Genomic DNA, 22158 nt, shown 5'->3' on the forward strand with positions numbered 1-22158 from the left:
AGAACCGTCCAGAGTAGTGATGCTGGATGGGCAGGCAGGTGCGGGCAGCGATTGGTTGAAGAGCATGCATTTAGTTTTACTTGCATTTAAAAGCAGTTGGAGGCCTTGGAAGGAGAGTTGTATGGCATTGAAGCTCGTTTGGAGGTTCGTTAACACAGTGTCCAAAGAAGGGCCAGAAGTATACAGAATGTTGTCGTCTGCGTAGAGGTGGATGAGAGAATCACCAGCAGCAGGAGCGACATCATTGATATACACAGAGAGAAGAGTCGGCCCGAGAATTGAACCCTGTGGCACCCCCATAGAGACTGCCTGAGGTCCGGACAACAGGCCCTCCGATTTGACACACAGAACTCTATTTTGGGGAAACGCCTAAATAATAGTTGACCAAGTTACTAATTACTTCAAACTGAAATAAGTTAAGCCACGCTAAATCTACCCCTATGAAAAATATAGTTGATTTAACTAAAGTTACTTAGAAAAAGTAGTTCATTACAGCTGAACAACTTCATGATAAACTATCATACACTGTTTCACTCACTGTAAATGTTACATATACTATATATACAAAGTTAGTGGATTCAGCTTTTTCAGCCACACCCATTGCTGACAGGTGTATAAAATCAAGCACACAGCCATGTCAGTCAGATGGACAAATCTTGGTTTAGGGGATCCCAGGAGAACGCTACCTGCCCGAATGCATAGTGCCAACTGTAATGTTTGGTGGAGGAGGAATAATGGTCTGGGGCTGTTTTTCATGGTTCGGGCTAGGCCTGCACAAAACCCTGACCTCAACCCCACCGAACACCTTTTTTTATGAATTGGAACGCAGATTGCGAGCCAGGCCTAATTGCCCAACATCAGTGCCCGACCTCACTAATGCTCATGTGGCTAAATGGAAGCGACTCCACTGCAATGTTCCAACATCTAGTGAAAAGCCTGAAAGGCCAGCATCCTGGAGTCGCCTCTTCACTGTTGATGTTGAGACTGGTGTTTTGCAGGTACTATTTAATGAAGCTGCCAGTTGAGAACTTGTGAGGCATCTGTTTCTCAAACTAGACACTCTAATGTACTTGTCCTCTTGCTCAGGGCACCAGGGCCTCCCACTCCTCTTTCTAATCTGGTTAGAGCCAGTTTGCGCTGTTCTGTGAAAGGAGTAGTACACAGTGTTGTACGAGATCTTCAGTTTCTTGGCAATTTCTCGCATGGAATAGCCTTCATTTCTCAGAACAAGAATAGACTGATGAATTTCAGAAGAAAGGTCTTTGTTTCTGGCCATTTTGAGCCTGTAATTGAACCCACAAATGGTGATGCTCCAGATACTATTCTAAAGAAGGACAGTTTTATTGCTTCTTTAATCAGAACAACAGTTTTCAGCTGTGCTAACGTAATTGGAAAAAGGGTTTTCTAATGATCAATTAGCCTTTTAAAATGATAAACCTGGATTAGCTAACACAACGTGCCATTGGAACACAGAAGTGATGGTTGCTGATAATGGGCCTCTGTACGCCTATGTAGATATTCCATAAAAAATCTGCCGTTTCCAGCTATGTAATGTGGACCTAGCTATGTAGTGGGGACCCAGCTACCCAGCTATGTAGTGGGGACCTAGCTACTCAGCTATGTAGTGGGGACCTAGCTACTCAGCTATGTAGTGGGGACCCAGCTACCCAGCTATGTAGTGGGGACCCAGCTACCCAGCTATGTAGTGGGGACCTAGCTACTCAGCTATGTAGTGGGGACCCAGCTACCCAGCTATGTAGTGGGGACCCAGCTACCCAGCTATGTAGTGGGGACCCAGCTACCCAGCTATGTAGTGGGGACCTAGCTACACAGCTATGTAGTGGGGACCCAGCTACCCAGCTATGTAGTGGGGACCTAGCTACCCAGCAGGGAGATGATTAGGGAATAGGAGAAGAGGAGGAACAGGGGAGTAGAGGGAAGAGAAGAGTTGAGAGGAAAAGTGGAGGGAGAGGAATTGGTCTCACTCCCAGCCTCCCGGCACCTCTCTCTCTCTCCCTCCCTCTCTTCCCGTCTCCCCACTCCCAGCCTCCCGGCACCTCTCTCTCTCTCCCTCCCTCTCTCTTACCTTCTCCCCACTCCCAGCCTCCCGCGCGCCTCTCTCTCTCTCCCTCCCTCCCTCCCTCCCTCTCTTCCCTTCTCCCCACTCCCAGCCTCCCGGCACCTCTCTCTCTCTCTATCCCTCCCTCCCTCTCTTCCCTTCTCCCCACTCCCAGCCTCCCGGCACCTCTCTCTCTCTCTCTCCCTCCCTCTCTTCCCTTCTCACCACTCACCAGCCTCCCGGCACCTCCTCTCTCTCTCTCCCTCCCTCTCTTCCCTTCTCCCCACTCCCAGCCTCCCGGCACCTCTCTCTCTCTCTCTCCCTCCCTCTCTTCCCTTCTCACCACTCACCAGCCTCCCGGCACCTCCTCTCTCTCTCTCCCTCCCTCTCTTCCCTTCTCCCCACTCCCAGCCTCCCGGCACCTCTCTCTCTCCCTCCCTCTCTTCCCTTCTCCCCACTCCCAGCCTCCCGGCACCTCTCTCTCTCTCCCTCCCTCTCTTCCCTTCTCCCCACTCCCAGCCTCCCGGCACCTCTCTCTCTCCCTCCCTCTCTTCCCTTCTCCCCACTCCCAGCCTCCTGGCACCTCTCTCTCTCTCCCTCCCTCTCTTCCCTTCTCCCCACTCCCAGCCTCCCGCGTGTCTCTCTCTCCCTCCCTCTCTCTCTCTCTCTCTCTTCCCTTCTCCCCACTCCCAGCCTCCCGGCACCTCTCTCTCTCTCCCTCCCCCTCTTCCCTTCTCCCCACTCCCAGCCTCCCGGCACCTCTCTCTCTCTCCCTCCCTCTCTTCCCTTCTCCCCACTCCCAGCCTCCCGGCACCTCTCTCTCTCTCCCTCCCTCTCTTCCCTTCTCCCCACTCCCAGCCTCCCGGCAGCTCTCTCTCCCTCCCTCTCTTCCCTTCTCCCCACTCCCAGCCTCCCGGCACCTCTCTCTCCCTCCCTCTCTTCCCTTCTCCCCACTCCCAGCCTCCCGCGCGCCTCTCTCTCTCCCTCCCTCTCTTCTCTTCTCCCCACTCCCAGCCTCCCGCGCGCCTCTCTCTCTCCCTCCCTCTCTTCTCTTCTCCCCACTCCCTTTCTCCCGAAGACCTTTCTCTCTCATTTATCATTGATGGTGACCTTTCTCATCCAGAGGCACCAACCTCAATCACAGGAACACTTAACATATCTAACCCTCCTTTCCACTAGCCCTAGGGCTAACACTAGGCTAACACACTTAACCCTCCATTCCACTAGCCCCTGGGCTATCACTAGGCTAGGTTCAACCATACCACTGGCCCCTGGGCTATCGCTAGGCTAGGTTCAATACCATATAACTGGCCCCTGGGCTATCACTAAGCTAGGTCAAATACCATACCACTGGCCCCTGGAAAACCGCGAAGCTAGGTTCAATACCATACCACTGGCCCCTGGGCTATCGCTAGGCTAGGTTCAATACCATATAACTGGCCCCTGGGCTATCGCTAGGCTAGGTTCAATACCATATCACTGGCCCCTGGGCTATCGCTAGGCTAGGTTCAATACCATACCACTGGCCCCTGGGCTATCACTAGGCTAGGTTCAATACCATACCACTGGCCCCTGGGCTATCGCTAAGCTAGGTTCAATACCATACCACTGGCCCCTGGGCTATCACTAGGCTAGGTTCAATACCATACCACTGGCCCCTGGGCTATCGCTAGGCTAGGTTCAATACCATACCCCTGGCCCCTGGGCTATCACTAGGCTAGGTTCAATACCATACCACTGGCCCCTGGGCTATCGCTAGGCTAGCTCAAATACCATACCACTGGCCCCTGGGCTACCACTAGGCTAGGTTCAATACCATATAACTGGCCCCTGGGCTATCGCTAGGCTAGGTTCAATACCATACCGCTGGCCCCTGGGCTATCGCTAGGCTAGGTTCAATACCATACCCCTGGCCCCTGGGCTATCACTAGGCTAGGTTCAATACCATACCACTGGCCCCTGGGCTATCGCTAGGCTAGCTGAAATACCATACCACTGGCCCCTGGGCTACCACTAGGCTAGGTTCAATACCATACCACTGGCCCCTGGGCTATCACTAGGCTAGGTTCAATACCATATAACTGGCCCCTGGGCTATCGCTAGGCTAAGTTCAATACCATACCCCTGGCCCCTGGGCTAATGCTAAGCTAACCCTCCATTCCACAAGGCCCTGGGCTAGGTGTTGCATGGAGCTTTACTCTGTGATGGAAGCCTATGATGGAACTATAGCACTCAACTGAACTGTGATATTGGCCCTGTTTGCATAACATTAGAGACAGTGACATTTAATTAAAATAGCAAAATTCCAAAAGTCCTTTATGATGACCTGGGCTCCCGAGTGGTGTAGCGGTCTAAGATACTGCATCTCAGTGCTTGGTTTGATTCCAGGCTGTATCAACCAGCCGTGATTGGGAGTCCCATAGGGCGGCGCACAATTGGCCCAGCGTCGTCCGGGTTTGGCCGCTGTAGGCCGTCATTGTAAATAGAATTTGTTCTTAACTGACTTGGCTTGTTAAATAAAGGTTACATTTTAAAAAAGGTTGTCATCTGAAATGCCTGACTGATTCAGAGGGGTTGGGTTAAATGCCAAAGACACATTTCAGTTGAATACATTCAGTTGGACAACTGACTAGGTATCCCCCTTTCCCTGATTGGCCTATCACCTGTAATAGCAGTGCATGAGATGGAGAGAGGTTTTATAATATAGAGAAAGGCAGGGACAGACACAAAAAGATGTAAGAAAGAGAGTTTCAGACAGAGGGAAAAGGGCGGATGTATAGAGTGAGAGAAAATCAGCATTTACAGGAGAAACCATCCCAGGCTTGATTAGCTCATTAAACCACCTGGGATCATGCTGGTAGAGGTGTCAGCAGGTGAGCTCATCACTGTGACCCTCAACCCTTCCCCTTCTCCCCTCCCCCTCCCTCTCTATCTCCCCCACTGTGTGCGGGAAGTCGGGGATGTCACCAGTGTGCGTTTCATCCCACAGCCAATCATCTCTAATGGATGACGCGCCACAGGGTTCGCTGTGCAGCTCACAACATGCTAACGATAATTAGCTCACAGTGCAGGAGGGAGGGTAATTAAGATAGACAAACATCTCCCCCTGCACCCCTACCTTACCCTTACGTCACCCCTCCCCTCCCCTTCACCTCAAACCTCCCTCTCTGAAGACATCCACAACCTCATACATAGTGTGTGTGTGTGTGTGTGTGTGTGTGTGTGTGTGTGTGTGTGTGTGTGTGTGTGTGTGGTGGGGGTTGGGGGGGTCTAGCCTTGATGCTTTGGGTATTTTGATTGGAGTAAATCTGTCTTTCATCTCAGTGAAGAGCCAAAGGACAGAAACCTTTCAGGTCCTAGTTGTCAACTTACAGGGGGTCTCTTTTAAACTCTCTGCTTTATCCATCAATCTAAAGTCAATCATTCAAAGAAAATAAACATTTGCTGAAAACATTTGTTTTGTTTATCCAAAACCACGGAGTTAGGCTGGGATTCATTCTGATCTCGGGTTTTAAAGACAGAAAGTTCACTGTAAGAGCTATATACTTGAAGGGATTTATTTTGACCGCGGGTTGTCAACAATGCAGCTTTTAAAGACAGTTTCTGATTGAGCCGACATCTGCAGCGATTACTGTGAATGCGATCTCTGCGGATGATGGAACATTGCCTTTAAAAGCCACATTGTCAACAACCCGCAGTCTAATTAAATCCCTTCAAGTATATAGCTCTTACAGTGAACTTTCTGTAACATTGACTAATTGGTAAGTGAGGTCGTAAAGCAACAAGACAATCGATGGAGTTGAGAGGAGTCAGCTGCTTCTGATGAATGGAGTTGAGAGGAGTCAGCTGTTTCTGATCGATGGAGTTGAGAGGAGTCAGCTGCTTCTGATCGATGGAGTTGAGAGGAGTCAGCTGTTTCTGATCGATGGAGTTGAGAGGCGTCAGCTGTTTCTGATCGATGGAGTTGAGAGGAGTCAGCTGTTTCTGATCGATGGAGTTGAGAGGAGTCAGCTGTTTCTGATCGATGGAGTTGAGAGGAGTCAGCTGCTTCTGATCGATGGAGTTGAGAGGAGTCAGCTGTTTCTGATCGATGGAGTTGAGAGGAGTCAGCTGCTTCTGATCGATGGAGTTGAGAGGAGTCAACTGTTTCTGATCGATGGAGTTGAGAGGAGTCAGCTGTTTCTGATCGATGGAGTTGAGAGGAGTCAGCTGTTTCTGATCGATGGAGTTGAGAGGAGTATTCTGGCTGGTATATTATAGTAGTCAACAACAACAGCAGCTGGTAGTTATGACATGTCTTCTGATCTGGTCCAGTCATACAGTCTGGCTCCCAAGTGGCACAGCGGTCTAAGACACTGCATCTCAGTGCTAGAGGCGTCACTACAGACCCTGGTTCAGCGGTCTAAGACACTGCATCTCAGTGCTAGAGGCGTCACTACAGACCCTGGTTCAGCGGTCTAAGGCACTGCATCTCAGTGATAGAGGCGTCACTACAGACCCTGGTTCAGCGGTCTAAGACACTGCATCTCAGTGCTAGAGGCGTCACTACAGACCCTGGATCAGCGGTCTAAGACACTGCATCTCAGTGCTAGAGGCGTCACTACAGACCCTGGTTCAGCGGTCTAAGACACTGCATCTCAGTGCTAGAGGCGTCACTACAGACCCTGGTTCAGCGGTCTAAGGCACTGCATCTCAGTGATAGAGGCGTCACTACAGACCCTGGTTCAGCGGTCTAAGACACTGCATCTCAGTGCTAGAGGCGTCACTACAGACCCTGGTTCAGCGGTCTAAGGCACTGCATCTCAGTGATAGAGGCGTCACTACAGACCCTGGTTCAGCGGTCTAAGACACTGCATCTCAGTGCTAGAGGCGTCACTACAGACCCTGGTTTAGCTGTCTAAGACACTGCATCTCAGTGTTAGAGGTGTCACTACAGACCCTGGTTCAGCGGTCTAAGACACTGCATCTCAGTGCTAGAGGCGTCACTACAGACATCCTGGTTCAGCGGTCTAAGGCTCTGCATCTCAGTGCTAGAGGCGTCACTACAGACCCTGGTTCAGCGGTCTAAGGCACTGCATCTCAGTGCTAGAGGCGTCACTACAGACATCCTGGTTCAGCGGTCTAAGGCACTGCATCTCAGTGATAGAGGCGTCACTACAGACCCTGGTTCAGCGGTCTAAGACACTGCATCTCAGTGCTAGAGGCGTCACTACAGACCCTGGTTTAGCTGTCTAAGACACTGCATCTCAGTGTTAGAGGTGTCACTACAGACCCTGGTTCAGCGGTCTAAGACACTGCATCTCAGTGCTAGAGGCGTCACTACAGACATCCTGGTTCAGCGGTCTAAGGCTCTGCATCTCAGTGCTAGAGGCGTCACTACAGACCCTGGTTCAGCGGTCTAAGGCACTGCATCTCAGTGCTAGAGGCGTCACTACAGACATCCTGGTTCAGCGGTCTAAGGCACTGTATCTCAGTGCTAGAGGCGTCACTACAGACCCTGGTTCAGCGGTCTAAGGCACTGTATCTCAGTGCTAGAGGTGTCACTACAGACCCTGGCCGTGATTGGGAGTCCCATACGGCCGCGCACAATTGGGCCAGTGTCGTCCGGGTTAAGGTTTGGCCGGGGTAGGCCATCATTGTAAATGAGAATTTGTTCTTAACTGACTTGCCTAGCTAAATAAAATACAGACAGAGACATAGGGCTAGATTCCAGTGGAGGTTGCTGAGGACAAAACGGAAACCATGTATTTGATACCATTTCTCTGATACCGCTCAAGCCATTACTATGAGCCCGTCCTCCCCAATTAAGATGCTACCAACCTCCTGTGCTAGATTTAATCCGTAGCGAGGAAGATCCTGCGTATTGCGTGATTTCAATTTCAAGGTCATTTCTATTGAGTCAACATATGCAGCGTTTAACGTGAATGCAGTCTCTGCAAACGTGGGAACATTGCCCTTAATTTTCAGTCGCGCTATAGTGTAGATCTTCCACGCTACGAATCTAGGCCCTATAGCTACTACCACCACCAGAACAATATTTATTATGTTTTGAATGTAATGCTAATTCATGCCAGTAGAGAGAAGTGATCTGAGGAAACTAAAGGCAGTTTATGTAAGACAGGACTGCCATCTATAGGTCATTCTAGGATACTTCTGCAATCAATAGGTCATTCTAGAACACTACTGCAATCTATAGGTCATTCTAGGACACTACTGCAATATATAGGTCATTCTAGGACACTACTGCAATCTATAGATCATTCTAGGACACTACTGCAATCTATAGATCATTCTAGGACACTACTGCAATCTATAGGTCATTCTAGGACACTACTGCAATCTATAGATCATTCAAGGACACTATTGCAATCTATAGATCATTCTAGAACACTACTGCAATCTATAGATCATTCTAGGACACTACTGCAATCTATAGGTCATTCTAGGACACTACAGCAATCTATAGGTCATTCTAGGACACTACTGCAATCTATAGATCATTCTAGGACACTACTGCAATCTATAGATCATTCTAGGACACTACTGCAATCTATAGATCATTCTAGGACACTACTGCAATCTATAGATCATTCTAGGACACTACTGCAATCTATAGATCATTCTAGGACACTTCCCATTCCATTTCTAACTACTGTAGTTTCTCACCAAGTGGAAAATGCAGAGATGTAGAGATAGAGTACTGTAGATCAGAATTCTCTTCTCGTAATCCTGTTTTTAAACAGTTTATTTCAAATCAAACTGAAGGCACACTGTTTGCATAGGTCCGATGGTAGATGGTGAATTTCAACAATATATCAAAGAAAACCAGATTATTTTATATACATAGACTTTAGGGGCCTGACTATAGCTGGGTTGATTCTGCTGTCCTATGCATCACATTTCAAAAGATAACATACTGGTATGTAGTTATATAGGAACAATTAACCTTCAAGGTGTACAAATTTACATTCATTCAGTCAGAAGACCTGAATTTAGCACCCAACACAACAAGAACAGTACAATATACAAAAAAAACCCCACAGTCATACCAAAACAATATATCATTTTCTAATAGTTACTGCAACATTTGAGATGTCTCCCGTCATAGGCATACACATGTTGTAATAACAACATGCATGTTTGTGTCCTTAAAATTCCAGCCTATCATTTATTCACATACTAGAAGCATTAAGCATCATTCTGCGCGTCGTAATATCAGATGTTCCCTTCAGACTCATGCTCCTGTACAAACCATATACAGTACATTGACTTTAAACACCAGTTTCTTTGCTCTGAAGCTTTGCAAATAAATACACCTGAAACAGCATATCAATACATGATACTGTTAACCCATGGTATAAGGTAGCATCCACAAGAACTAAACCAGTCGATAAAGTCCAGTCTTAAATATTACAAGTATACAGGACGCCTGGTTTCAGGTGATAAGGCGGGACATAGCCTGGCAGCTAGCCTAGTAGCCAGAGATGTTTCTTAATCAGTGGTTTCAGGTGATAAGGCGGGACATAGCCTGGCAGCTAGCCTAGTAGCCAGAGATGTTTCTTAATCAGTGGTTTCAGGTGATAAGGCGGGACATAGCCTGGCAGCTAGCCTAGTAGCCAGAGATGTTTCTTAATCAGGCAACTCCTTTGTCTTTGTTGTTGGAATGAAATAAAAACACTGAGAAACAGAGGAGGCTTCCCGGGACAGATAGTGTACTACTTTTAGGTTGCCATTTTGGACTGAGACCCTGTGTGTCCAGCTGTGGCCCTCCTCTCTCCTTTCCCACAGTGTCATGTTCTTCATAAAGGCTGATGGACTTCTTTGGACACAGGTGGAAAAACATCCAGCTTACAGAGAGAGAAGAGATACCCAGTTAGATGTCCAGTAATCTCACTGAGCTCAGTGGTCCAGTGTTGGTCCTCATCTCCTCCCTGAGATCATGTTTTGGGATCTAGAAAAGAATGTGGAACGTCATGAAATAAAGTGAAAATAACAGATCTGTTGATAATTAAGCCTAACTTTTCTGTTGCTTTGGAATCTAGAACAGCAAATAGAGTCACAACTAGTGCACTATAAAGGAAAAAGGGTTCCATATGGGACACAACCTAACAAAAACCGTTGTGATGTTCTTGAGGTTCTGCACTTACCTGCTGGGTTTCTTCTGTCCACCAGGTGGCGCCAGATTGGACTTTCCTCTCTGTATCACATCTGATGATATTTGGGGTTTGGAGAGTGGGCAGGGGGGTGGGGGTCTGTTGGGGGGGTCAGGTCTGTGTGTGTGAGGTGTTGAGGGGGAGGACTGAGGGCAGGGGGGCAGGATGGCTGGATGAAGGACCTGGAGGGGTCCTTTCTGCTGGGCTAGGTGGCTGGGGACGGGAGGAGGTTTAGGCTTGGGCTGCGGCAGAGGCAGGAGAGAGGGTCGGGGCTGGGGCTGGAGGGAGGGTTGGGGCTGGGGCTGGAGGGAGGGTTGAGGCTGGGGCTGGAGAGAGTGTTGGGGCTTCGACTGGAGGGATGGCTGGGGCTTGGGCTGGGGGGAGGGTTGAGGCTTGGGGGGAGGGTTGAGGCTGGGGCTGAAGAGAGGGTTGGGGCTGGAAGGATGGTTGTGGCTTGGGCTGGGGGGAGGGTTGAGGCTGGGGCTGGACAGAGGGTTGGGGCTGGGATAGAGCCTGTCTCTGCTGGGCTATGTAAGCAGGTATGGGAGGGGGTTTAACTGTGGGACAGAAGACAGGGTGCCTGGTGGTGGGGCTGGGGCAAGGTGTGGACTGACTCTGTGGAGGACAAACATAATCACTCACAGCATTACTGTCAGAACATTTACAAGTATTATTTTGTTATTTACCTGTCAAGAGTACCCTTTTTTAGCATTGACTGTACTGCACTGTACATAGAAAGTACTGTGGTGTAACAGGTGAATGAACAGATCCCCTCACCAGCCTGTCTGAGCCCTGTCTCTTCAGTAGGAAGGTAGGGTTGGCATGGCTGTTGGCAAGACTGTTGGCAAGGTGACCATTGGCAAGACTGTTGGCTTGTAGATGTTTGGCTTCAGCAGGGACTGAACAACTGACTGGACAACTGAGGAGTCAAACACAGTGCTTTTCATTCTTGAAGTTCAATTTGAGATGTTGTTTACTGTGCAATGTCTATGTTGCATATTTGCCTTGAATAAAATATGAAAAATCCAAACAGTTAAAGATGTGAAAACAACAGAAAGACTGAGTTACACACATTGTCTTGGGTGGTGGGACCGAGGTCTTGAGAGGAAAGTGTTTATGTAGTTTATGGCTGTAGCAGCACCACAGTCCCACAGCAGCCAATAGGACAAAGATAACCAAGGGGAGGAGCAACAGGACAGGACGTATACTACCTATAAACACAAATAGCATAAACAATGGAGGTCAGAGCAAACCTGTAAGATATGACTTGAAAACCAACAATCAAATATATGTTGTCTTTTGCAACACCACATCAGTTACAGTGGCAAGAAAAAGTATGTGAACCCTTTGGAATTAACTCAATTTCTGCATAAATTGGCCATAAAATTTGATCTGATCTTCATCTAAGTCACAACAATAGACAAACGCAGTGTGCTGAAACTAATAACACACAAATTATTGTATTTTTCTTGTCTATATTGAATACATCATTTAAACATTCACAGTGCAGGTTGGAAAAAGCATGTGAACCCCAAGGCTAATGACTTCTCCAAAAGCTAATTGGAGTCAGGAGTCAACTAACCTGGAGTCCAATCAATAAGACGAGATTGGAGATGTTGGTTAGAGCTGTCCTGCCTATAATAAACACTCACAAAATTTGAGTTGACTATTTACAAGAAGCATTGCCTGATGTGAACTATGCCTCGAACAAAAGAGATCTCTGAAGAACTAAGATTAAGAATTGTTGACTTGCATAAAGCTGGAAAGGGTTACAAAGGTATCTCTAAAAGCCTCGATGTTCATCCAGCCACGGTAAGACAAATTGTCTATAAATGGAGAAAGTTCAGCACTGTTGCTACTCTCCCTAGGAGTCGCCGTCCTGCGAAGATGACTGCAAGAGCACAGCGCAGAATGCTCCATGAGGTTAAGAAGAATCCATGAGTGTCAGCTAAAGAAAACACTAAACAAGAATGGTGTTCATGGGAGGACACCATGGAAGAAGCAACTGCTGTCCAAAAAAACATTGCTGCACGTCTGAAGTTCGCAAAAGAGCACCTGGGTGTTCCACAACGCTACTGGCAAAATATTCTGTGGACAGATTCAACTAAAGTTGAGTTGTTTTGAAGGAACACATAACACGTTGTGTGGAGAAAACCCCCCACATCAAAACCTAATCCCAACTGAAATGTATGGTGGAGGGGGCATCACGGTTTGGGCTGCTTTGCTGCCTCAGGACCTGGAAAGATTCCTATCATCGACTGAAAAATCAATTCCCAAGTTCATCTAGAAATTTTGCAGGAGAATGTAAAGCTATCTGTCCGTCAATTTAAGCTCAACAGAAGTTTAGTGAGGCAACAGGACAACGACCCATATTGTGCAGGTCTGATCCGCAAAGACAGAAAAGATTTGGTTGAGGTTATTGCTGCCAAAGGAGGGTCAACCAGATATTAAATCCAGGGGTTCACATACTTTTCCCACCCTGCACTGTGAATGTTTACATGGTGTGTTCAATGAAGACATGAAAACGTATAATTTCTTGTGTATTATTAGTTTAAGCAGACTGTGTCTATTGTTGTGACTTAGATGAAGATCAGATCACATTTTATGACCAAATTAAGCAGAAATCCAAAGGGTTCACATACTTTTTCTTGCCACTGTATTAGATTTAATTGACTGACTGACTGAATCATTATTTGAGTGACTTGGTGGTTGATTGATAACATACTGTGGTTAATGACAGGGCCACTGTCGACACTCCCTCCTGTCCCCTCCTGGTCACACAGGGGAGGGGCCCAGCCTGAGTCACAGTGGCAGTGGTGATTGTTGTTACACAGCTAGAGAAAGAGAAAGAGAGAGAGAGAGAGCGAGAGAGAGTGCGCGAGAGAGAGAGAGAACGAGAGAGAGAGAGACAGAGAGAGGGAGAGAGAGAAGTAGTGGTTGTTATACACAGAGAGAGAGAGAGAGAGATGAGGAGGAGAGATAAGTAGTGGTTGTTGTTACATAGAGAGAGAAAGAGAGAGAGAGAGAGAGAGAGGAGGTGGAGGAGGAGAGATAAGTAGTGGTTGTTGTTACAGAGAGAGAGAGAGAGAGAGAGAGAGAGAGAGAGAGAGAGAGGAGGTGGAGGAGGAGGAGAGATAAGTAGTGGTTGTTGTTACAGAGAGAGAGAGAAGAGATAAGTAGTGGTTGTTGTTACAGAGAGAGAGAAGAAGAGATAAGTAGTGGTTGTTGTTACAGAGAGAGAAGAAGAGATAAGTAGTGGTTGTTGTTACAGAGAGAGAGAGAGAAGAGATAAGTAGTGGTTGTTGTTACAGAGAGAGAGAAGAAGAGAAGTAGTGGTTGTTGTTACAGAGAGAGAGAAGAAGAAGAGATAAGTAGTGGTTGTTGTTACAGAGAGAGAGAAGAAGAAGAGATAAGTAGTGGTTGTTGTTACAGAGAGAGAGAGAGAAGAAGAGAGAAGTAGTGGTTGTTGTTACAGAGAGAGAGAGAAGAAGAGAAGTAGTGGTTGTTGTTACAGAGAGAGAGAAGAAGAGAAGTAGTGGTTGTTGTTACAGAGAGAGAAGAAGAAGAGATAAGTAGTGGTTGTTGTTACAGAGAGAGAGAGAGAGAGAGAAGAAGAGAGAAGTAGTGATTGTTGTTACAGAGAGAGAGAGAAGAAGAGAAGTAGTGGTTGTTGTTACAGAGAGAGAGAAGAAGAGAAGTAGTGGTTGTTGTTACAGAGAGAGAAGAAGATAAGTAGTGGTTGTTGTTACAGAGAGAGAAGAAGATAAGTAGTGGTTGTTGTTACAGAGAGAGAGAAGAAGAAGAGATAAGTAGTGGTTGTTGTTACAGAGAGAGAGAAGAAGAAGAGATAAGTAGTGGTTTTTGTTACAGAGAGAGAAGAAGAAGAAGAGAGAAGTAGTGGTTGTTGTTACAGAGAGAGAAGAAGAAGAGATAAGTAGTGGTTGTTGTTACAGAGAGAGAAGAAGAAGAGATAAGTAGTGGTTGTTGTTACAGAGAGAGGTGGAAACCACAACACGGTTTCAACACTAACAACCTGTCAATATTCCTCCTACTCTATATAATGTGTTATAACAGCTTTATTAAACCCCTACATCCATAACCTCAGACCCAACATGTTCTCCTCCTTTATTCTGCAGTAGCCCATACGTCTAACTCCTCCTCCCACATCCCTCCCATACCCCATGGCCGTGGCACTTGGCATTGCACTCATCCGCTCTCAGGAAAGACGCGTTGCGGCACTCTCCTCCGAAACAGATCTGTTACAGAGAGAGAGAGAGAAGGAGAAGGAGGGATGGAGAGGGATGAGTGAGAGAGAGAGAGGAGAGGAGAGGGATGGAGAGGGATGAGTGAGAGAGAGAGAGGAGAGGAGAGGGATGAGAGAGAGAGAGAGGAGAGGAGAGGGATGGAGAGGGATGAGTGAGAGAGAGAGAGGGATGAGAGAGAGAGAGAGAGAGAGAGAGGAGAGGGATGGAGAGGGATGAGTGAGAGAGAGAGAGGAGAGGGATGAGAGAGAGAGAGAGAGGAGAGGGATGAGAGAGAGAGAGAGAGGAGAGGGATGAGAGAGAGAGAGAGAGGAGAGGGATGAGAGAGAGAGAGAGAGGAGAGGGATGAGAGAGAGAGAGGAGAGGAGAGGGATGGAGAGGGATGAGTGAGAGAGAGAGAGGGGATGAGAGAGAGAGAGAGAGAGAGAGAGAGGAGAGGGATGGAGAGGGATGAGTGAGAGAGAGAGAGGAGAGGGATGAGAGAGAGAGAGAGAGGAGAGGGATGAGAGAGAGAGAGGAGAGGAGAGGGATGGAGAGGGATGAGTGAGAGAGAGAGAGGAGAGGGATGAGAGAGAGAGAGAGAGGAGAGGTATGAGAGAGAGAGAGATAATCATTATCATAAGTAGATAGTCCAGTCCATCCTGCCACAACAGAGAGCTCTTAGAGGACTAAAATAGAGACACACTGACAGAACATCTGCAGGAGACAAACACAGGAAAGAATACATCTCCCACCTGCAGGAGGAGGAGACAAACACAGGAAAGAATACATCTCCCACCTGCAGGAGGAGGAGACAAACACAGGAAAGAATACATCTCCCACCTGCAGGAGGAGGAGACAAACACAGGAAAGAATACATCTCCCTGGACAGAACTGCAAACGCAGTATAGAGCCCAGAGACACACACACAACCCACACCCATCCCTTCTCCTCTCCCCTCCTCACCGAGTCCTCTCCACACTTAGTCCCGGTCATGACCAGTCCTGGGTCCAGTGTGTCCCCCTGTTCCTCGTCCCCCTGGCCTTGTCGGTAAACGTGTGTCCCCCTACAGAGGATCTTCCCGTTACCCACTCGGACCGTGGTGTCGATGGGAACAGCGTTAGTCTCCAGGGGCTTGGAGGCTGAACTCACACACTGAATCTTACCACATCTAGCATCCCTGAAACAGCAGAAAGGTCACATGGATTCGTATATGTAGGGATGGAAGATAAATAAAAGGTTAAATGGAAGTTGAAGGAACACATGTATTTGGTGCCAACGTTTGGTAAATGTGTGTCTCCTCACCTGTCTCTGCATCCTCTGTATTTACCCAGCATGTCTTTGCCACAGTTTCCAAATGAGTCTCCTGCCTCGTTCACCTTCTTAAAGCACAGGTCTGGAGCAGCACGGCCATCTAAAGTGGATAAAACACACAGTGTTATATCACCTCCTGCTAGCAGACAGATGTTCCTGTGGTCAGTTAAAGCCTGTCCTGTGAAGATCTCTGATTATGAAAACAGAAACAACACCAAACAGAGAGCCCAGTAACAAGCCCTAATCCTTCTCCCTTCGAACCAATCTGAAGAAACCAGATAGATTGGAGCAATATTTTGGAAGCCGCAGACACCAAAGTGGGGCTAGGGACTGGTTTTGGACCAAACAATGGATTTCAATAAGGGAGCGTTAAATTGAAAAGTGCTGTAAAACCAATCCATTACTTTATAACAGGATGCAATAACACGTCTACTATCTCCGCCCTAGAGTGATTGACAGGTACTAACCCCGCCCCCAGAGTGATTGACACTGCTGCTCCAGGGTGAGACACATGCCGGTGTAGCAGTAGGCCTGCCCCCCGGCACAGGAAGTACCATCCACCAAGTATAAGTTAGAAGGACAAGACTCCGCCTTCCCATCACAGTACTCGGGTAGGTCACATGACCCGGATGGAGTACGACACAACACACCTGGACTCTTCAACTAGAGAGAGAGAGAGAGAGAGAGAGAGCGAGAGAGAGAGAGAGAGAGCGAGAGAGAGAGAGAGAGAGAGAGAGCGAGAGAGAGAGAGAGCGAGCGAGAGAGAGTGAGAGATTAGAGGAAGAGACAAAGAGAGAAAGAGAGAAAGAGAGCGAGAGAGAGAGAGATTGGAAGAAGAGAGAGGGAGAGAGAGAGATTGGAGGAAGAGAGGGAGAGAGATTGGAGGAAGAGAGAGAGAGATCAATTACAAATCTTAGAATCAGCTATTAAAGAGTATCAGAACCCACTGGATTCTCCAATTAAATTGAACGAACTACAGGACAAAATACACAACCTCCAACCCAAAAAGGCCTGTGGTGTTGCACCTAGATCTTCTCCACAGATTCTGTCAGACCTGGGCCCTGATAGACCTGGCCCTGACAGCCTGGGCCCTGACAGACCTGGGCCCTGACAGTAAATCTCAGTAAGACCAAAATAATGGTGTTCCAAAAAAGGTCCGGTCGTCAGGACCACAAATACAAATTCCATCTAGACACTGTTGCCCTAGAGCACACAAAAAACTATACATACCTTGGCTGAAACATCAGCTCCACAGGTAACTTCCACAAAGCTGTGAACGATCTGAGAAACAAGGCAAGAAGGGCCTTCTATGCCATCAAAAGGAACATAAAATTCAACATACCAATTAGGATCTGGCTAAAAATACTTAAATCAGTTATAGAACCCAATTTCCTTATGGTTGTGAGGTCTGGGGTCCGCTCACCAACCAAGAATTCACAACATGGGAAAAACACCAAATTGAGACTCTGCATGCAGAATTCTCCAAAATATCCTCAATGTAAAACGTAATACACCAAATAATGCATGCAGAGCAGAATTAGGCCAATATACGCTAATTATCAAAATCCATAAAAGAGCAATTGAATTCTACAACCACCTAAAAGGAAGCGATTCCCAAACCTTCCATAACAAAGCCATCACCTACAGAGAGATAAACCTGGAGAAGAGTCCCCTAAGCAAGCTGGTCCTGTGACTCTATTCACAAACACAAACAGACCCCAGCTGAACATTGTATGCTGGAAAACACTTGGCTTGTTATTTTTGATTAAAACAAAACCGCTATTCATTGAATACCAATACCGAATTTGTTTTTGCGTGGATTCTGCGATGCGTTTAGCGTTTAACAGCTAGGACTGCTATTTATTGTCCCGGAATCCCACTTAACAGACAGGTTGAAGTCTGCATGACAGAGAAGCTAAGCTGCTAGCCATCAAGCTAATGAAGTTGGTACCAGCTCTCTTTGTCTGGAGAAATAAATGAACTGTTCCAGCACTGTAGGAGATGTATCTACTACGCTTTGTTTCGGGACAAACCGGATAACTTGGAGTTCCAATGCGGCAATTGTTTACTTGCCCAGGCTTGAGGTGGCTTCCTTGATCACGCAGGTCGCCAGCCTACGTAAGAATTTTCTACGCCAGTGGCTGGACGGCGTTCACGCTTGTTGGATGCATTCCGCCTGGTCGTTTGTCTTTATCCGACGGGCCGGTGTTGCCCGGAGATCCCCCATCTGATAGCGGAGTTGAAGGAGCACAGCAAGAGGAGCAAGGCAATCAACGATGGTGGCATGTCTCAAGTCGTGGAAGCCGAAGACAGAGGCCTCCCGCAAAACAGTCTACACTCCCAACGAGAGGGAGCGGATACAAACAACGAATAGTTTTTCCGTCCTGGAGCCAGATCTTCCTGCACCTTCTTCGCTGGGGGTTGCCTGTGTATGCAGCCGCAGTGCCTACTACTACGATTTCGAAGTCGAAGTCGGCAACCTTCCGTCCCTGCTCTGGATCGAGCGGGGCTGCTCCATCTGTTGGAGGCCTGCGCCGGGAGCAATGGGCTCACGTTATCCTGCCTCTCGTCCATCCATAAAAGGTTCTCAGAATCCTGTGAAGCGCGGGAATGAGTGAGCAGATTTCCTTGACCTACTCACCAGCCGTGATTTTGGGCAGCTCCATGGTAAGAAACGTGACCATTCCTGGTGCAAAAACTATGTCCTATACCGGAGCTCGAGTAAATGACATTACTAAGCTGCTCCTGAATGTACTATATCAGAACATAGAAATCGATTCTATCGTAGTCCATGTGGGTTTTAATGACATGATGAAGGGCAGCTCTGAACAGTTAAAACTGGATTTTAAAGAGCTGATTGACTCTCTACTAGACAGTAACAAAAGACCCATCATATCTGGCCCTGTGCCCTCTCTGAATCGTGGCAGTGAACCCTTCAGCAGGATTCTTTCTCTTCACAACTGGCTACGTGACTATTGCAGCTCAATGGGTGTAACTTTTCGATACCTTTTGGAAACAAAACATGTTTGATAAGGAGGATGGGATCCACCCAAATCATTTAGGTTCCTGGATCCTTTCACAGCATTATAAGGCTGCGTTGAGACAATGACTTATCAATGACCCAAGTTCAGCTCAGTTAATCCCTACCATTGTGACGCAGAGATGTCATAATGCTTCAGCAAATGTACGTTACACCAGGAGCATTAATAGACACAATGTAAGTAACCTAATTTATGTCCCTCTAACAAATCTACTTCTGCTAAGCTTCCCAGTAAAGCAATAAAAACAAGTAAGCATCCCAGAAGAAAAGTGCTAAAAATAGCCGACGTTAACATATGGAGCTGAAGAAACAAGGTTCAAGAAATCAATAAATTGCTAGTAACAGATAACTTTCCTTTTCATATTTCATATTCATATCTCTGAAACTCACTTAGATAATACCTTTGATGATACAGTGCTAGCAATACACGGTTATAACATTTACAGAAAATATAGAAATACCAATGGTGGAGGTGTTTCTGTTTATATTCAGAACCACATTCCTGTAAAGCTTAGGAGGATATCATGTTAAACGCTGTTGAAGTAATATGGCTACAAGTTCATCTGTCTCACCTAAAGCCCATTCTTGTGGGAAGCTACTATAGAACACCAAGCACTAACAGTCAGTATCTGGATAATATGTGAAATGCTTGATAATGTATGTTATATTAACAGAGAGGTATATTTTCTGGGTGATTTAAATATTGACTGGCTTTCATCAAGCTGCCCACTCAAGAAAAAGCTTGCTTCAGGTTATCAGTCAACCTACCAGGGTAGTTACAAACAGCACAGGAATGAAATCAACATGTATTGATCACATCTTTACTAATGCCACATACATTTTCTTGAAAGCAGTATCCAGATCCATCGGATGTAGTGATCACAATATAGTCGCCATATCTAGGAAAACCAAAGTTCCAAAGGCTGGGCCTAATATAGCATATAAGAGGTCACACAATGAGTTTTGTAGCGATTACTACGTTGTTGGTGTAAAGAATATTTGTTGGTCCATGGTGTGTAATGAGAAGCAACCAGACGCTGCACTTGACACATTTATAAAATTGCTTATTTCAGTTACTAATAAGCATGCACCCATTAAGACTGCATGACTGTAAAAACTGTTAAATCCCTGTGGACTGATGAGGAATTGAAAAATTGCCTCTCCAACATAATCCATGTAGAATCAGGAATTCCCCAGGGCAGCTGTCTAGGCCCATTACCTTTTTCAATCTTTACTAATAACATGCCACTGGCTTTGAGTAAAGCCATTGTGTCTATCTATGCGGATGACTCAGCACTGCACATGTCAGCTACTACAGCGACTGAAATGACTGCAACACTAAACAAAGAGTTGCAGTTAGTTTCAGAGTGGGTGGCAAGGAATAAGTTAGTCCTATATATTTCTAAAACTGAAAGCATTGTATTTGGGACAAATCATTCAGGTAACCCTAAACCTCAACTAAATATCATAATAAATAATGTGGAAATTGAGCAAGTTGATGTGACTAAAGTGCTTGGAGTAACCCAGGATTGTAAACTGTCATGGTCAAAACATATTGATACAACAGTGGCTAAGATGGGGAGAAGTATGTCAAGGCAGCAGCTAATGGGGATCCATAATAAATACAAATACAACTACAGAGCTCCAGGACAGCAACACAATTAGACACAACCAAATCATGAGAAAACAAAAAGATAATTACTTGACACATTGGAAAGAATTACCAAAAAAACTGAGCAAACTAAAATTCTATTTGACCCAAAATCAAGGAAAGCTTTGACTATGTACAGAGCATTGACTATGTACAGAGCATAGTCTTGCTATTGAGAGAGGCAGCCATAGGCAGACCTGGCTCTCTCACACTGCAGACCTGGCTCTCTCATACTGCCCACAAAATGAGGTGGAAACTGAGCTGCACTTCCTAACCTCCTGCCAAATGCATGATCATATTACAGACCCATATTTCCCTCAGATTACACAGATCCACAAAGAATTCGAAAACAAACACGATTTTGATAAACTCCCATATCTATTGGGTGAAATACCACAGTGTACCATCACACCAGCAAGATTTGTGACCTGCTGCCACAAGAAAATTGCAACCAGTGAAGAACAAACAACAATGTAAATACAACCCATATTTATTTATTTTCCCTTATTAAAGTAGTTGAATTATTTGAACATCGTTACAACACTGTATGTAGACATAATAGGACATTTAAAATGTCTTTATTCTTTTGAGACTTTTTTATTGTTTATTTTACTATCTATTTCACTTGCTTTGGCATTGTAAACATATGTTTCCCAATGTCAATAAAGCCCTTTGAATTGAATTGAGTGGGGGAGAGAGAGAGCGAGAGGACGACCAGAAAGAGAGATAGAGGACAGTGTGGACTATTAAACGACACAACACATCTGGATTCTTCAATGAGAGAGAGAGAGAGAGAGAGAGAGAGAGAGAGAGAGAGAGAGAGAGAGAGAGAGAGAGAGAGAGAGAGAGAGAGAGAGAGAGAGAGAGAGAGAGAGAGAGAGAGAGAGAGAGAGAGAGAGAGAGAGGAGAGAGAGAGAGAGAAGAGAGAGGAGAGAGAAGAGAGAGAGAGAGAGAGAGAGAGAGAGAGAGAGAGAGAGGACAGTACCTTACAGTTGTGACAGCAGACTCCGTGGGAACAGTCTGCTCCAGCCTTCAGAGTACAGTTGTTGGCATTACAGCAGGGACTGGAACACTCCTGCAGAGAGAGGATGAATGATCAGTACACACACACACACACACACACACACACACACACACACACACACACACACACACACACACACACACACCTTCCCCCTCACCTCCTCATCTCCACAGTCACACTCCTCTCCATCCTCCAGGTACCCGTTCCCACAGCGCTGCCCACCGTGCATGGCTCTGGTGTTGGGGAGGTTGAACAGACACTTCCCCCCTCCGGAGCTCAGATACCTGCTCAGCTCCCGCTGGTTACAGCCATTAAACACACGCGGGAATGGGTGGCTGCGACACACACCAGGGGTGTATTCGGTAAGGTGCAACGATGCCAACATTACAGATAGAACATGCCATGAATAGACTTTCCTTCTACTCTACATGTCAGAGAAGAAAGTATGTTCTACGTAATATATTTCCATACAGACATTAATATTCCACAACATTTTGCTTAGCTGAACATGTCCCAAGACTGTCTTTTACAATGCAGGATCAATCATTATATCATTATGTAGGGGGTGCGTACTGGCGGCAGAGAAGTCAGGCGCAGGAGAGTAAAAACTGATTTACAACGGTGCAGTTTAATAAATAAAACCACCGTAAACAGAACAATAAATGAATGGGTAAAC

General features: G+C 46.5%; 1 protein-coding gene and 1 long non-coding RNA gene across 2 annotated transcripts in view; both read right to left on the reverse strand.

Annotated features, from left to right (window-relative positions):
* Positions 1 to 8786: 8786 nt before the first annotated feature.
* LOC123743079 (uncharacterized) lies at positions 8787 to 10607 on the reverse strand. The gene is made up of 2 exons (XR_006769825.2): positions 10207 to 10607; positions 8787 to 10010 (listed from the first exon to the last, which is right to left on the reverse strand). It is a non-coding gene; the product is annotated as an uncharacterized LOC123743079 (long non-coding RNA).
* Position 10608: 1 nt separating this feature from the next.
* Positions 10609 to 22158, reverse strand: part of LOC106604282 (disintegrin and metalloproteinase domain-containing protein 19) — a gene marked incomplete at its 3' end in the record, with an annotated part of 51238 nt that continues 39688 nt past the window's right edge. Inside the window, exons 12-21 of the mRNA XM_045719397.2 lie at positions 21640 to 21817; positions 21444 to 21533; positions 16235 to 16430; positions 15759 to 15867; positions 15420 to 15633; positions 14391 to 14468; positions 12938 to 13046; positions 11285 to 11423; positions 10990 to 11131; positions 10609 to 10827 (exon numbers count right to left, since the gene is read on the reverse strand). Coding sequence (XP_045575353.2) covers positions 10609 to 10827; positions 10990 to 11131; positions 11285 to 11423; positions 12938 to 13046; positions 14391 to 14468; positions 15420 to 15633; positions 15759 to 15867; positions 16235 to 16430; positions 21444 to 21533; positions 21640 to 21817 — 1474 coding nt within the window. The remainder of the gene's footprint in view (positions 10828 to 10989; positions 11132 to 11284; positions 11424 to 12937; positions 13047 to 14390; positions 14469 to 15419; positions 15634 to 15758; positions 15868 to 16234; positions 16431 to 21443; positions 21534 to 21639; positions 21818 to 22158) is intronic.

Source organism: Salmo salar, chromosome 05 (genome assembly GCF_965601325.2).
Source record: "Salmo salar chromosome 05, fSalSal1, whole genome shotgun sequence".
Lineage (NCBI taxonomy): Eukaryota > Metazoa > Chordata > Actinopteri > Salmoniformes > Salmonidae > Salmo > Salmo salar.